The sequence below is a fragment of the Accipiter gentilis genome, chromosome 18 (assembly GCF_929443795.1).
Source record: "Accipiter gentilis chromosome 18, bAccGen1.1, whole genome shotgun sequence".
Classification (NCBI taxonomy): Eukaryota; Metazoa; Chordata; class Aves; order Accipitriformes; family Accipitridae; genus Astur; species Astur gentilis.
This window is the reverse complement of record NC_064897.1, coordinates 490,116-505,405: the sequence shown is the minus strand read 5'-3', so window position 1 is coordinate 505,405 and position 15,290 is coordinate 490,116. Positions and strand designations below refer to the sequence as shown.

The following is a 15,290-nucleotide window of genomic DNA, read 5'->3' as shown; positions in this document are numbered from 1 at the left end:
TGAAGTATATGGGGAGTATAAGAAAATTGCTTTAAGAAGTGGAAAACTTGTCAAATCTCTGCATGGCTCAGTGTAAAGTTTATCTTGGTTTCGAAGGGTACTTTATTTCAAATGATCTTTTCTACTGTTTTACATTCCACAGTGATAGGCTGACTTTTCTGGCCTTCTTCAGGAAAACAAATACACAAAAGCTGTTCTTTTACCAGTGTGAGTAAAGATCCTTGCTTTGTTGAAGAAATTCTTGTGAGTATCTAACCAGTCCTTGTCACACTCTCAGAAGGTCTCAGCATCTGCCCGTTTCTGCATTGGTATGAGAAGGAAAAGCATTATGTTCCTTTCATTGGAGTACTGAACACATTGTGGAAGAAGGACCAGTGACCATGTCCAGGACTAGGACCAGTGTCCCCAGTGACATCTTATTATTGTCACTGGGGATCTACTCAGTGGATTATGTGGGGTCATTCATCTAACCCTACTGCAGATTACACAAGCAGATAAGTGATTGCAGGCATCACTGCCTGTAATGGGAACACAGGTGCCCATACCACAGACTTTTAAAGTTAGGTGAGATAAAGCTGACTGTGGCTTCTAGCAAACCTGGGCAACGCCAATGCAGTGATAGACCTGCTGTTGATCTGATGATCGTTCTCGCATCTGAATGTTTCCTGTGCATCCAGGCCACTGTAACTGTAAAAATGTATTTGAAATTGACCTCTTACGAAATGAGGAATAGAGAAAAAGAATGTACTGTGGTCCTGCTTGTGCCAAATCAACATTCCTGTCTGGAAGGCAAAGTGTAAGCAATGTGTGGTTATTGCTCTTTCAGATATGCAGTAGCTAACAAATAAGAGAAACATGTATAAATTTTCATATGGCCTTTTCCTAAATTCCATTATCTGCTGAAAAGTACAGTGTTGTCATGCATGAAGGAAGGCTGATGTAAGTTTGATCCAGCCTTTAATATGAGCAGCAGCACGTTTCAAGGTTTGTCAGACACTGAGCCACGGCACACTGTTGATTAAACACTCCATTACAGACCAAAAGCGAGTGAGTCATCAATTTTTACTCAAAATGAGCTGTGTAAAACAACACATCAACTTACTCTGCCAACCGGTCCCGTGTCCATCCCCTTACCCCAAAAAAACCCTTAAATTTTGCCTGATCGCTCTAACTACTAGCCTTCGCTACTGGTGCCGAGGAGTACTGGATATGCTGTTCCAATGTGGTGCCCATGACGGCAAACAACCACCTGTAGCTCATATTCCTCTATCTTCACTGTTTCACGTGTGACTCTTTCTTCAGCCAGCAGGAAAATGACGGTGTAAAGGGCAAATTCAAACTCTGGGCTGACACCAATAAAGGTGCTTCCAATTGGCTTGACTGACCCCTTCCAGCTGAACTGGATGCTCAAAACTTGGTCATCTTTGTCAGGCTGAAAGCATAAACAAAACAACAGAATAATCTCCCAACACAGCTGTGACCAGACAGATACAATTTCCAACTCCAGATTTTTGAGAGCATTGCAAGAGCATTCAGTCATCCTTGCTGTGCCAGGGTGCTATAGCTGGAGCACAGCCTCTTCCCTGTCCTCTGGAGCATACATGATTGATTTACCTCAATTAAGCTTCAGTAGTGTTGCAATTCCGTAAACACCAGCACTACTTTTTTTAAATAGTTTTTGTGAAAAACCAAAAGCTGGACTTGAGGGCATGCTAGTATTTTTTCTGCTTATATACACCTGGGCAAATTAGGTTCAAAACAGTTGAGCCTATGATTACCTCATTGTGCCTTGAATTGTAATCACAGCTTTTATCTCTGTATCCATTCGTCTTATTTGCAAAGGCACCTGCTTATTCTTACCCTGGTTTTGTTCTTCCGAGCGACATATCCCTTGTAGTCAATTTGGTTGCGCTTTTCCTGAAGGTAAAACTGCACCCAGTTGTGCAAACCTAAGATCTGTTTACCACGCCTTGTTTCTCCAACAAAAACATGTTCAAAACCACAAGAATCGGGTCTGTAATAAATGAAAGAATAATATATAGGTCTTTTATGTGTTTAAATAGTTCAGATTGGCAGAGGTAAAAGGCAAGAAGTTGCACAAGCTTGCTTAGGTTGATTTGCGAGCAGTTTTTTTATTTGTCTGGATTTGTTGGGTTTTCTTTCTTACTTCGCACAAAATTTGCAATGAAATCTAGCCATGAAGTCTAAATTTGTATCTGATTATGAAAGTTGCTAGTAAATGCCACAGAGGCTTCACTGCTGCTTATCCAGATTTTAGCAAGGCTTCTGACACTGTCTCCCGTAACAGACTCATAGACAAACTGATGAAGCGCAGATTAGAAAAGTGGATGATGTACTGGGCTGAAAAGTGGATGAATGTCTGCGGTTGAAGGCTTGTGATTAGGGACACAAAGTGCAGCTGGAGGCAATTCACCAGTGGTGTAGCCCAAGGGTCAATACTGTTAGTATCTGATCAGTAAGCCTTTAAACACAATCTGTGTGGAAGCAATGAACGCCTGATTTAGGCCATATTCAGAGGTTGTCTTCCAGTTCTGTGTGTAACAGATGGCACTTGGACTTACAGTTACCAAAGTCACAATAGTGTAGAGATTATCAGGGGCCATATTCATCAAACATACCTGTCTCCTTCTTTCCTGGCATAGAGCTGGAACCAGATGTCGTAGAGCTGATATTTGAAATCGGCAAGGTTTGGCTTTGCTAGTTTTTTTTTAAGTAGATATTCATGAGCTAGCTGAAGGATAGAAAACCAAGATGTATACACAGTTTACTTTTTAATTCAGCATTTTCAGCAACTAAAAAAGATCTGTGTTACTCACTTTCATGACTTCTGTTGCTAAGATAGCATCAAGAAAACAATTGTTTTCAGCTGTTTCTTCTGGAGTCACTACTTCTGCTACACCAGTTGATGCCTCATAGTTGTCCAATAAGGAAATAAAGGCTGCAGAAAAAGAGAAACTTGCAGTATGCTCATCCTGATGAACAGGCCATATGCCTAATCATACCTGTGATCCAGACATTAGAGAGTGCCATCATAAAAAGATGCCATATGATATGCCTTGACAGCCCTTAGAGAAAGACATTCCTTTATATGTTAAATTTCATTCTTAGGTGCACTGTTGAGTGTAGGTCTAGAGGTGACTCAAGGCCAGACCACTGCTGTACTTCTTTTTAAGATAAACAGCCTGCTACTAAGCTTCCTTACAGAACCAAGTGCTGAAGCAAGAATGACCTTCTACCAAAACAAATCATATCTGACCACCAAAATTACAGGTAGAGGCTTATGAACTTGATCTGTGCTGGCAGAAGGCTTCGTGGGCATTACTTCAGTAGAGGAATAATGCAGCATAAACCTATATGAGATGGCTTGAGTGCATAGCCACTGAGTGGATGGGTTCATTTTCTCCTTTGCACCCCTTTTGCCACCTGCCTCCTCCCGTCACTTCATCTACTCGTGCTCTGGCACTCAGTGGACTCTTGAGGGCTGATTCAGCACACCAGATTGACAGAAAAATACTTGAGGTCAAAACCCAGAGTAACTTCCTGCCAGGTTAGTGAGCTGAGGGGACTCAGCGTAGGGTTCGGCGAGTACCAGAGCCGCCCTCGCTGGACACAGGATTGCACGGCTCAGAGAGGACTGGGGGGAACAGAGGAAAATGGTGCTCCCCATTATGCTGGCTGTTTGATCAGCTTGATGTAACTCTATCTGGGGAAAAGAAAAAAATCAGGGAAGGCAACATACATTCATACACATGCTTGAAGTATAGCTCCCAACAGAAATGCAAGAAGTAGCTGTGGACCTAGTGCTACCTGAAAGGGCTAGAAGCTATGAGCAAAGAAGGAAGGATGACTTTGGTGTCTTTTTCAATACATAGAATAACATCAAAGCAATGACAGGAGCCTCATCCATTTCACTTTGTAGTGGAAGAACCACAGAGAAATTCAGATTTTGGCTAAGGCACAAAAGGATGTTCTTCCTGAGGCTGAGGCTACGGGTAATCTCCATGAAAATGCTGTGGAAACTACCTTCAAATGACATGCGGCCTGATGATCCTTACCACCATCCAAATTATGTATGATGTTATATTTTAGGCAAACACATAAAACCCAACATAGATACTTCACGTCATTTCCACAATTAACAAAAGAATGGGTCTCACTTGCAAAAGTTTTTATGCTCTTCAGGCGTTCTTCATTTACATTGTGAAAGAGATGTCTGGCTGCGCTGTCCTGGACAGCACTGTCACCTTGCTGTGCGGCACCTGCTTTTTCCTAGGAGAAACACCAGAGTAAAACAATGAAAGATGTAAGATGTCCTTAGAGGAGACAGTGCCTGCCTTTATAATAATCAAAACAAAACCCATAATGCCATCAGGTTTCTTTGTTAGGAATGATCTTCCTATGAAACAAGAGAACATGTTACAGAAAAGACATAATCTCTGACGCTAGTAAGAGCCTGAAATTTCTCCATTGACTCATTTTCAGAGATGATTGTGATGACCCATGTGATAGCTCAGTTCTGATCAGTAACCAGCTGTGCTACTATGCTATATACATCACAAACGCTAAAGAGAAGTAATGTAGAGCCAAGGCTTCCTCCTGCCACAAATAAATAGAAGGAGATTTGGGCACCTTCCTTCTCTGCTCATTTGTAACTCACAGACCCACTACATACAGTTTATGAGGCCATGCAGTGCAGCAGAGGGGTTGTTTCTGTCCTGAGTCCCTACTCCCCAAGCTAGCCAGTCTAATTCTCCTCTCCTCCGTAATAATGCTTAAGCAACCCAACTCCTGAGTAGGCTCCCTCAGTCTCAGCCTTTGTTTTCTGACTTTGTGACCGCAGCCCCAGCCACCGCCCCAGGGCCAGGGAGATGTCAAGATAGTTCTGTGCACCTCCACCAGCTTTGGGCTGGTGCATTGTGGTGCTCTGAAGTTCTCAAAGACTTCTGGTTGGCCATATTTAAGGGCATTTTTATCAATGTTACGAATAAGCACATCTAAAACAGAAAGGAGGCTTTCCTGACAATTTTCAAATTTCTGTTCCAAAAAGGGCATTCTCAAGGAAAGAGGAGAAAAGATGAGTAGCAGTTTGTTAACATGGGCAAGGGATAACTAGAGCCTTGCTCTGAGAAATGGACAAACCATATGGGAGAAGTTTTCCCCACACACATTTTGGCCTGAGGTAGGTACCCCTTTCTGGAGTTTATCTGCAACAGAAAAATAGATCTTATAATATGAAGCAGCGTTGAAATAAAGTGTTCGAGCACTTGTGTGAGTACAAAATTGGATACTGAATATTCCGTGGCCTGCTGCAGTTTGTGGCCAAAACACATGGTCACGTTTGCACTCCACTGAGCTGTCAAGGAGTGAAATGGCTGCTCATCAAATCTGATACCCGCTCCTCCCTCACAGTTCCCTGGGACTGGTAGCAATGACCCTGAAAGCCTCCTCACTTACACCTCTGTGCTACACCACACTCTCCAGGGGGGACCCAGGAATTCCTCAAATTTCTCCTTTATTCCCCCAAGAATGACTTGGGACCTATCTCCCCTTCTCCCTTGCTGCAAGTCACCCAGACCATACCCACAAGCAGTCATACACACAGAGAAACATCCAGGGTGGAAGGGACCTCAGGACATCTCTAGTCCTGCTTGGAGTATGGTCAACACTGAAGTCAGACCGTATTGCTCAGGGTGTCATCTTGTTGGGTCTTGAAAACCTCCAGAGATGGGGATTTCACAGCTTCTCTGGGCATCCTGTTCTGGTTGCATTTGTCCTTGTTGAATTTCATGATGTTCCTTCCTTAGCCTATTCCTCCAGCCTGCCTCGGTCCAGCTGAAGAGAAGCCCTGTGTTTGAGTGTACCAACTTCATTGCCACAGTTTGCTGTCATCTGCAAAAGTGGAAATGTTGCACTCCACCTCCTCCTCCAGGCCCCTGATAAAGATATTAAATGTTACAGGACCCAGGACGGACACCTGAGAGACTCCACTTGTAACCAACGTCCAGGTAGTGTGGGCCGTTAATGTGTTCTCTGTACTGCTCCCTCTCCTAAGTGATTCTTTGTCATTAGGAAGTCCTGCCCATGCAATTGGTGGAAATGACGAAGCACGGGCAACTCTTTCAGCAAAAGGCAGTTTTGCAGACCCCTCTTCCTGCAGTGCCGTACTGCCCTTAACCCTCATGTGACTTAGCAATGGGTTACCTGCAAATCAATTGTGTAGTCTTTCCCAGGCATAAGGCGGTTAACGTCCGCATCCCACATCTCATTGAAAAGTTTAGAAAGTTCATGGTTTAAGGCCTTCCTGTCACGAAATCCAGAGAAATACACGTTAAAAAAGACACAGGCTGTTATTTCTGCAAATCACTTCTAGAGTCTTCTGTCACCCTATGTTCTGGATACCAGCTTGTCATCAGGAGAGCTTTCCCTTCTCCCCACACCTTCCTGTCAGTTCTGCTCTAAAAACCACAGAGCTTACAGTTCATATTCGTATGTAAAGAATGCAGGTATCCTGTAAGGAAACTTGAGCCTTCCCTAAGGTTATTTTAGAGTATATTTTAACAAAGTTCTTGTTAATAAGCCTTCCTGCAGTTTTCCATGCACTGAAGTAAAACCGAAGATGGTGGTGGTTTATTCAGGAGGATTCTATGTACAAACCAGAGGCAAGCAGGAGCTTATTATCAGCCTGCAGCAACACTACACGACAGAACAGGAAGCAAAGAATTCTTTCTATGAAGCTTTTCTAGCAGCAATCTCATATATACTCTTCGTACCTTTTTTTCATGCAGGACTCCACACTAGAGATGCTTTCCTTAGCCCATATGTGTGCTTATCCTAGCATAGAGTTAGAGGGTGACTAAGACTCTAAAACATAGGGTCCGCATACAATAAAATTCTGGCATGCACTGATCCCTGATGCACATACAAACCTACCCAGGCTGGTGCTTTCCTCATTTTAATGGAATTTTGTCCCATATAATAATGTATAGCTTTCAGAAGTCTATCTATCCATCAGCAAGGTTTAGGAAGCGTTTTTACTGTGATGAACCACCCGAAGGTATCTCCAGTTTCAAGGGCATTATGTCCACACTGACACATAAGATCAAGACAAAGAACAGAGTGGAGAAAAAAAAAAGTGGATTAATCTTTAAGTGACTGACAGTTGAATTAATCGGTTAGAAACTAGCACATGTATTGCAGTCCAGAGAAGAACCACTTGATAATTTTGAATTTCTGCTCCAAAGCATATGTTCTCAACAAAAGAAAAAAAGTGCATAAATTTGTCAACAATGGGCATTTCTTTCAGATAGCCATTTGCGTGACTTGCCATGATTTTAACAACTGGTTCTCCCAGACTGAACCAAGGCACCTTCAAGGCCAACTCTAGACGTCCTAACTGATTACTGTTATGTCTTCTCCTTCTGTTCTGGCCAGGATGGAGCTGCGTGCTGCAGTCTCCTGCCAGTGGAAAATCCCATGCTCTCTAGCAGAAAGAGCAAACAAATATTGTGATAAGGTCACAGTCTTCTGATGTGGCAGCCTTGATGTGAGGCAGCTTGAGAGCCAGGAAGAGCAAAAAGTGAGCCAGGCAGGCACCTGCCTTATTGTTGGCAGGGAGGGAATAGAAGTCAGAGCAGAAAGGAGGGCATTAATCACATAGTGGGAGAATAGTCTAGAAGCAATACAGCAAGATTTTATGTGCCTGCTCCTGGCTTGGACTGCACTTTCCGGCTGGCTCCAAAACTGCTGGTCTAAGCTCCCTATTGAAAGAAACAGAAAGTTGCAAGCTGTGCCTGGAGAACTGAGATTTCGCCCCTCATTTATTGAGCAATCCTTTTTTTCTTCAGAATTGTCTGTGTAACTGTGGGATGGAACTCATACAGCCTTAAGATTAAAATGCTGAAAAGCATAAGCAATCTGCGCTTAACTCCTTGACAGCCTGTTGCCCAAAGGAATTCATATCCCTGAGTTAAGAGCCCAAAGCAGCCACTTTACATTAATGCACGAGAGGATAAGCTGCAGCAGCTGAGGAGCATAAAGAACATATATGGTATTCATGTTCTACACAGCATTAGAGTGGGGAGAGCAACCTCCTACAGAAGGGCAGGGCAGACAACTGTAGCTGCTGGGGCTGCCACACCTTAGCCTGCCTGCAACTGGGAATCCGAGCCATCCTGTACCTCATCTGCACTGGAGGCACTGACAGTCGGGTTTTGCTCCGCTCTGTGATACTTTGGGATCATTGTTGATGGGAAATCTACAAGATCACTTGAATTTTGAACTGGGCTTTAATAGGTGTCAATACCCGAAAGAAGGAAAAGGACTAAAAATTCTAGTGTGTATGAGCCAAAGGATATGTTTGTTGCTAGGGTTAAACACAAAAATGAGGGAAAATTTTTGCTGGGAACAAGTACTTGCATGGATCTTGCAGTGGAGCAGAAGGAGGCTGTCACAGAGGAGCTATATTCAGCTCTTGCCCAAACCCTGGGCTCTGCTTATACAGCAGAAGTGTGGCTTGTGGCATCCCATTACCAATACGGGCTGTGCAGCCCAAACAAGGAACCTGCTCAACTTCACAAGGAGTTAGCCTCATGGCATATCACAGAAGCCACCAACAGTGGCATTTTTATTTATTTTCAGCAGCACCTCCACATTCTTCCCAGTCTCTTAAGAAGAGCAATTCCTTCTCAAAAGAGCTTACAAACAACACTAAACAGAAAATGGTTCATCTCACCAGCTCAGCTGAAGTCCCAAGAACTGGATTGGCAAGTTCACAGAGCAGTACTGGAGATGTTTTTCAAACTTCATGTCTGCATTCATGTTACCTTGGACTGACCTAATTTTATTGGATCACTTTTCTCCTGGGTTCTGGACCCTCCTGATGTCTACTCCTCTGCATCAGTTTATCCCCACTGTTTGAGTACCACCATATGTTTAATAGAGTTTTTACTTTGGAAGTAACTACCAGTGGCAGATACGAGTCTGCTGTCTGTTGAACATCAAAGGTATGTGAAATATTAGGGGGGATGTCAGTTTTGGGTTTTTTTTTAATATTTTGTTCCATATATATATAGTATTTTATATACATATATTTTAGTATGTATGTATTTTGGTAAGTCACCTATGCAGGAAATCTGTCATTCCTTCAATACCTACTGCTTGTTCTTGGTCTGCTCTTGGCAGATTTGTCCTGTGTTTATAGAGCACTGTAGGGCTCTGTTTGATCTTTCCTTCTCTAGAAATGTTATGGAATATTGCATGAGCTCATGGAGGCAAGCTCAAGGTGTCTACTGCAGAGAGGGTTACAGCAAGAGCGTACCTACAGACTTCAATCCTCATATTTATTTAATAAATACACTTCTACTAAATGTATTCCTGCATTCAGAAAATACATCCCAAAGCTCCAAAGTCACTTAATTTTATAAAATAAAAGTCTTTCCTCCCCTTTTTCTTTGCTGGGTGCTACCACAATATAATCATGGACTTCAGCTCTCCTTTTTGTTGTCCCTTTAATTTTCAAACAGAGCAGAGCACCTGTGTACTTTGTAACTGAAGATTAGCATAAAGAAAAATATATCCCTCCCAAAGCAAAGAACTTGTTTAGCAACTTACATAGTCATCTTGTAAAAACTCTCTCTGGACAGTATTTCTTTAAAAAAGGTCCATAAACTTAGCTTACACATATGAGGTGAGACAACTTCAAAGAGAAGAAGCCCAGTACCTTCATGCAAATCTGTGACACACAGCGTTTAGGTAAGGTTTTCCTGAAACACAGTATTGTGTATTTACTCTCTGGTTTTCAATATGATTGCATGTATGACTCAAGACAGAGATTTTTATCATTAATTCTCAATCCCCTCCCTATGGTGAAATCTCTCAGTTATTAGATTTGTGCTTTCACATAGAATATTCCTGTGCAAGAAGCCTGGCCAGTTGGATTTTGTCCAGTTGGAGTCTTGCTTGGATGTGCACCACCCCAATAACAAGAACACTTAGTCTGCACTTGCAAGAGCTGAGAACTTTTAGGGGGAGGCTCTTTGCAATAGTAACTAATGCACCAGCAGCGTGGCTAGAGCAAAAGAATCTAACACCTCCATTTTATTGTAGCTTTCCAGTGAAACATTCACATGGTGTGCCTGTTTTTTCCAAGTGATTTTCTTGTATAAAGCCTTCATTCTATCCAAAACAATGCCTCAGGAAGAAGTCTTTTATTGCTATAAACCAGAAATGACTCGAGACATGAAGAAAATTAAAGGGTCAGTGGTGAATCATGTGAGCAAGTCAACAGTGTCAAAGCAAGAAAAACATGTATTGCAAATGGGTCACATGAAGCCCTGCAAAGAAGGTTTGATTGAACATCTTCTCTAAAGTAAATTTACCTTCAGAGATCCTTTGAACAACATCCCATTTTAAAAAGCCTTTAATCTTGGCATAGAGAAGAAAAGCATTTGGAAAACCTGACTGATGAGCAGCCGTTCACAAGAAGTTTCCAATCATTTAAAAAAATCAGTTCAAATGTTGTGAAATACATGGATCAGCTTATATGGTTAATAGAAGATACAAGCAATTCTCACGATATTCCTCTTATGCCAGTGTGTATGTCTTTTGCTTGAGTCCAGTGATGGTTTTCTTAGTTTAAAGCTGGTATTTGAAATACCAAAGGATAAATAAGACAGGTTTTGTAGGTGGAAAGAAAAATGCATTGTCAAGGGACAAACATTAAGAGTGGGCAATTACTCGGCAAACACTCTGTCAAGGTCTTGAGCAGGCAGGTGGTGGTTTGGAGAACTGATTCTACATTATCAGCTATGTTTAAGCAAAATCGATCTTAGCATCGCCTATTTTAGCTAAAACAGCTTACGATTCAGTTATCTCACTGACTTTTGACGCTGAGGTTAGTAAAACGGAATAGAAACAGGAAGCAGGGTTGTCGCAGTGCTGCATTTCACACAGTTCTCCGAGGCGAATATATCCCCTCCCCACTGCCCTGTGTGTTAGAGAAGAATTAGTATGATTTTCTCTTACCCATTAGCCATGCCAGGAAGAAGTTTTTCTTTTAGCAAGTACACTGACCACGGATAAGGCAACCTGAAGCTCAGAAATCCTGCTGGTAGTCCCAAGGCACAGAGCTGTCTCCCTCTTACACTCCGCTTGTCCGCGGAGGACCGTCACTCCGACTGACGGCAGCGCAGGGAAGGCAAGGGAGAGGCAGGAGGTGGCCAACCCCACCAGAAGACGCTGAGTGGAGGACAGTGCTATGTCTCACGCCTCTCAGCACCGGCACGCTCAGACCAGGAACTAAGAGGCACCTTTACTGGGCTCCTGCTTTGCCTTATCGCCGCAGATAACCAGTCTGGCAGGGAATACAGAAGGTGACAGCAGAGATGCACATGGCAACTGCCGCCTTCTCCCACCTGGGTTTTCGGACGCAATCCTGAGATCCTTGCACAAACTTCAGACATGAGTCACGGCATTGCGTCTGGAGTTATGCTGGATTATTTGTTAACAGATTTTAGATCTCAATGTGAATTTTGGGCCCAGATACAAGCACTTGAAGTCTGAAAGCCTTGACTGAGGTGGACGGGGCATTCTAGGCTTGCTGTTCTAGATACAGTTATTATTTGACAATAGAAGGGAAGATAATAATAAATCAGAGATCAAAAAAATTATAGGTGGGGAAGGAAAAAACCCCCAACGTACGCTTCTCTATTTACAGCTGAAATTGCTAGTTGCGACTTTGTAAATATTAGGAGGCATTATAATCAGGAAATGTTTTACAAAGGCAGCACTTTGCACGCACGGCTGGAAGCGTACCCACTCCAGTGCCTGCACTGGGAAGCATGCATTCATTATGTGGCTAAATTAACATTCAGATGGTTTAAAGCTTATTTTTGTTTGATTGATACTTTTAAAATTTTCTTCTTCATAATAACTAATTCCCAAAAAACATAGCTTTAGGTTTAAGCTGTGTACATGTATATACAGAAGCCAAAATGGTTTGATGTTAGGCTACCAGTTATACAAATGGTTCTGCACATCTGGTCCACGTATCCCTTCACAGAATCTATTAGAGCCAAACAAAGCTCCTAGTAATAAAGATGTCCGACATGTGGAATTGCATAGGGAGCAAGGCATGCAGCTAGCTCACTTAAAACACTTAAAAGTGAAGCTTCCTTCTGACAGTGGTAGGGGAAATTAATGTATCTGAAAATTGAACATCCTTAATTTTAACAGAAATATTCTTTGCCATTTTTTGTAAGTGTTGATTGTAGTTCTGGGTAAGCAAGGTAAATGACAAAAAAATAGAGTGCCCGTGTTTACCAGCTGAATGCAGGAACTCCTTTTCTAGGCTTTCATTTAAAATACAAAAGCCATTGGGCATATTCTGTCTATAAGGAAGTTGCAACTCCTTTATTCACATTAGCAAAGAGAGCCCAGATGGGAGCCTAGGGAATTTCCATTTACAAGCATCATCACTGGAATCAGCAGATTTAAGTTAATCTTTGATAAAATTACAGGTCTGATCAGTAGCATCGCTAGCGATTTCATAACCAAACGTGTACTTAAATCTGTTGTAAAATGTCTGTCCTGTGATTTAGATGTTGAGCTAAGAAAAACTTAAGGATCCCAAAGAGTATAAAAGGGTGTGTTTGCCAACAGAACTGAAGCGCTGATCAAAGGCAAATGAGATCCACGCAGAATCTGGGTCATTCCCAGGTCTAATGCAGGCAGTAAGAAAACCCGAGTGTCCAGAGAGCGGCCTTGCTAACACCGTGGGTTGGCTTTCTCTACTGAGGAGATCAGGCAACGCTTTGTCAAACCCATTGCACAGGGCAGTGTACATTTGCTGCACAGGAGCTGCGGTCAGGCTCCCCCTGCTCTCTGTTCCTCTTCTCTGGCACAAGAGAACGGGGAGAGTATTTGGCGCGGTGTCACTCACACGCGAACAGCATTTCCAAAGGAATGGAGCAACAGACTTGTGGAAGATGCTCTGCCTAACAAAACTGCCACCTTAAGCATCAGATGCTGACCTCTGCCCAGGTCAAGGAAACCCAGTGAATAAGACTTGTTTCTAAAGCATGTAGATAGACATCTCTGTGCATTTCTGGCCCAAGTATTTTGCTTTTCTAACCAGGCTGGCCATCGGATAAGTGCTAGTCGCCTCTATAGTCAGGTGCCTAACCTTCCCTGAAGAGGGAAAGGGCTCATTCAGAGTTAATTGAAACCTCTTTGGTGGATTTAGAGAGGGTGAGCGGGAACACTGTGCTTTTACAGACTTCCAGACCAAAGCAGCCAGGGCTCACATATGCACGAAGGTCACATTTGGGCTGGAGAGGCTCACTCGGGGAGACTGAGGAAAAGCTGGCAGCTGGAACAAACAGAGTGCAGATCTGTAGCAGGCTCAGTCCTTTCCCCAGAGAAGCCAGAGCAGGCCTTTGGGTCACGTTTTGTCCATGGATATAGGGAAGAGGAAAGTTTCTGAGACACTGAGTTTGCTGGACATTCCCAGGGGAGCTTTGACTGTTGCTGCCAAGTCTCCACAAGCTGACCAACACTGAAAAGCAGTGGAGACTCAGCCTGGGGTGGTTGGTGAGAACCTAGCCCAGTCAGAGCTCACCCAGAGCAGGGACTGTGAGGTCTCCACCCTTCCTTAAGTATTAATTCTCACGCTGGAGCCTCACCTGACAGATTGTTTCCCACCAGACTCCGTGGTCCCTGTGCCCAGCCTGTCTCTTAGCTATCTCCCCAGTTTCCTAAGCCTCAGCCTCTCGGTTCTGAAGTCCTTCTCTCTAGCCACTGGTGTTATAATTCCTCCGCTTACTCGGGAGTTTCTGGTGCAGCAGCTGTCCTCAAAGAGAGAAGTGAAGAGTATTACACAGCCAGGCATGTTTTTGTCATAGGAATGCCGAGAATAAAGAACTCCATTCCTGCAGCTAGATGCAGTGATGTGAGCTGCTTACCTTTAGGTTGGTCTGTTAACCTGCCTTTATTTACCACTGCTAATTCCCAGGTCTAATAGCTAAGCCATGGCTGACTTATGGATGTTCTTACAGCCAGATGAGGTGCCTGCATGGTCAGCAAACCCAGAGGCTGGGAGAAAGCAGGTGCTTGGGGATGCAGGCGGCTCAGTACCCCTGTGTGAGCTGAGGGGCTAAGGGAGGAAATTTTTTTTTTTTTTTTTTTTAAATCTTAATATTAGGACCGTCAAGCATACGCCTGCCTTGATTTTGTAAGGAGAAACTGTGTCTAGGAATCATCGAGGCCTGTGTAGTGCGAGTTAAGACGTATTAATTAAAGAGCTTTGAAGCATTTCACATTTAGCACAAAGACGCATTTGCTTGTTAGTCATTAATTTGTACACACCGATGTAAACCAAGATTTTAGGCGGTCTGGCTGAAACCTCCTTTGTTGTCGCACAGTTCCGTTCTTGTGCTTTTCGGATAAACTTTGCCATTAACGAGGCCGGCTGTGGGCCAGCGCCGGCCTAGAAGAGACCGAGTCGATTCACACAGGGATTTGGACGTGCCAGCGCAGGCCGGCCTGGCACCTTCCGCCGCGCTCCGAGCAGCGCAAGCGGGCGAAGTCAAGGCTCGGGACGTTTATTTGATAAGTTGGAGCGCTGATGTACAGGAGTCCGTGATCCTCTTATCTCCACAAGACAGCAGGGCTCCGACTGCTCGGCGGGTAGATAAGGAAGGTACTGCAGTCCCATTGCCCTTGCTTTCCCCCGCCGTTGTTTCCGCAGTTCAGGAAGGACAGACGGGCGGTACGCGGTCACACAGTAAGCGCGGCCTCACGGAACCGGCGGCACTAACGGAAACCACGCTCGTGTGCCGCCTGCGCGGGGCGCGAGAGGCGCGGACGGCCGGCGGCGAGAACGGCATCGGCCACGGCGGTTGGCCGGCGGAGGGAGCACGAACGCCCGCGGTTCGCCCGCGGGGCGACCTCCGCGGTTCCCCGGGGGGGGGCGACCTCCGCGCCTCCCGCTGCCTCCGCCGGGGGAACCGGCCCCGCCGCCCCGGCACCGGGCGAGGGGCCCCGCCTCCGGCCCCGCCTCCGGCCCCGCCTCCGGCCCCGCCTCCGGCCCCGCCTCCGGCCCCGCCTCCGGCCCGGGGAGCCCCGGCGGGGAGCGGGCGCCTCCTAGCGGCCGCGGTGGGCGCCGGCCGGGTGGGCGGGGCCGCGGGCCCGCGCGGGGAAAGGGGGGGGGGTGTGGGGAAAGCAGCTGGCGGCTACTGGGGGGGGGGGGAAATGTAGCGGCTCGGCGCTGATTG

General features: G+C 44.8%; 1 protein-coding gene across 1 annotated transcript; it reads right to left on the bottom strand.

Moving 5' to 3' along the window:
- Positions 1 to 251: 251 nt before the first annotated feature.
- On the bottom strand, positions 252 to 8,838 carry LOC126047947 (poly(U)-specific endoribonuclease-A-like). Its single transcript, XM_049822271.1, is given in 8 exon segments — positions 252 to 1,432; positions 1,861 to 2,014; positions 2,640 to 2,788; positions 2,791 to 2,829; positions 2,832 to 2,959; positions 4,179 to 4,290; positions 6,223 to 6,379; positions 8,753 to 8,838. Coding segments are annotated over 8 exon segments (1,083 nt in total). The 3' UTR covers positions 252 to 1,174.
- Between the last annotated feature and the right edge of the window lie 6,452 nt (positions 8,839 to 15,290).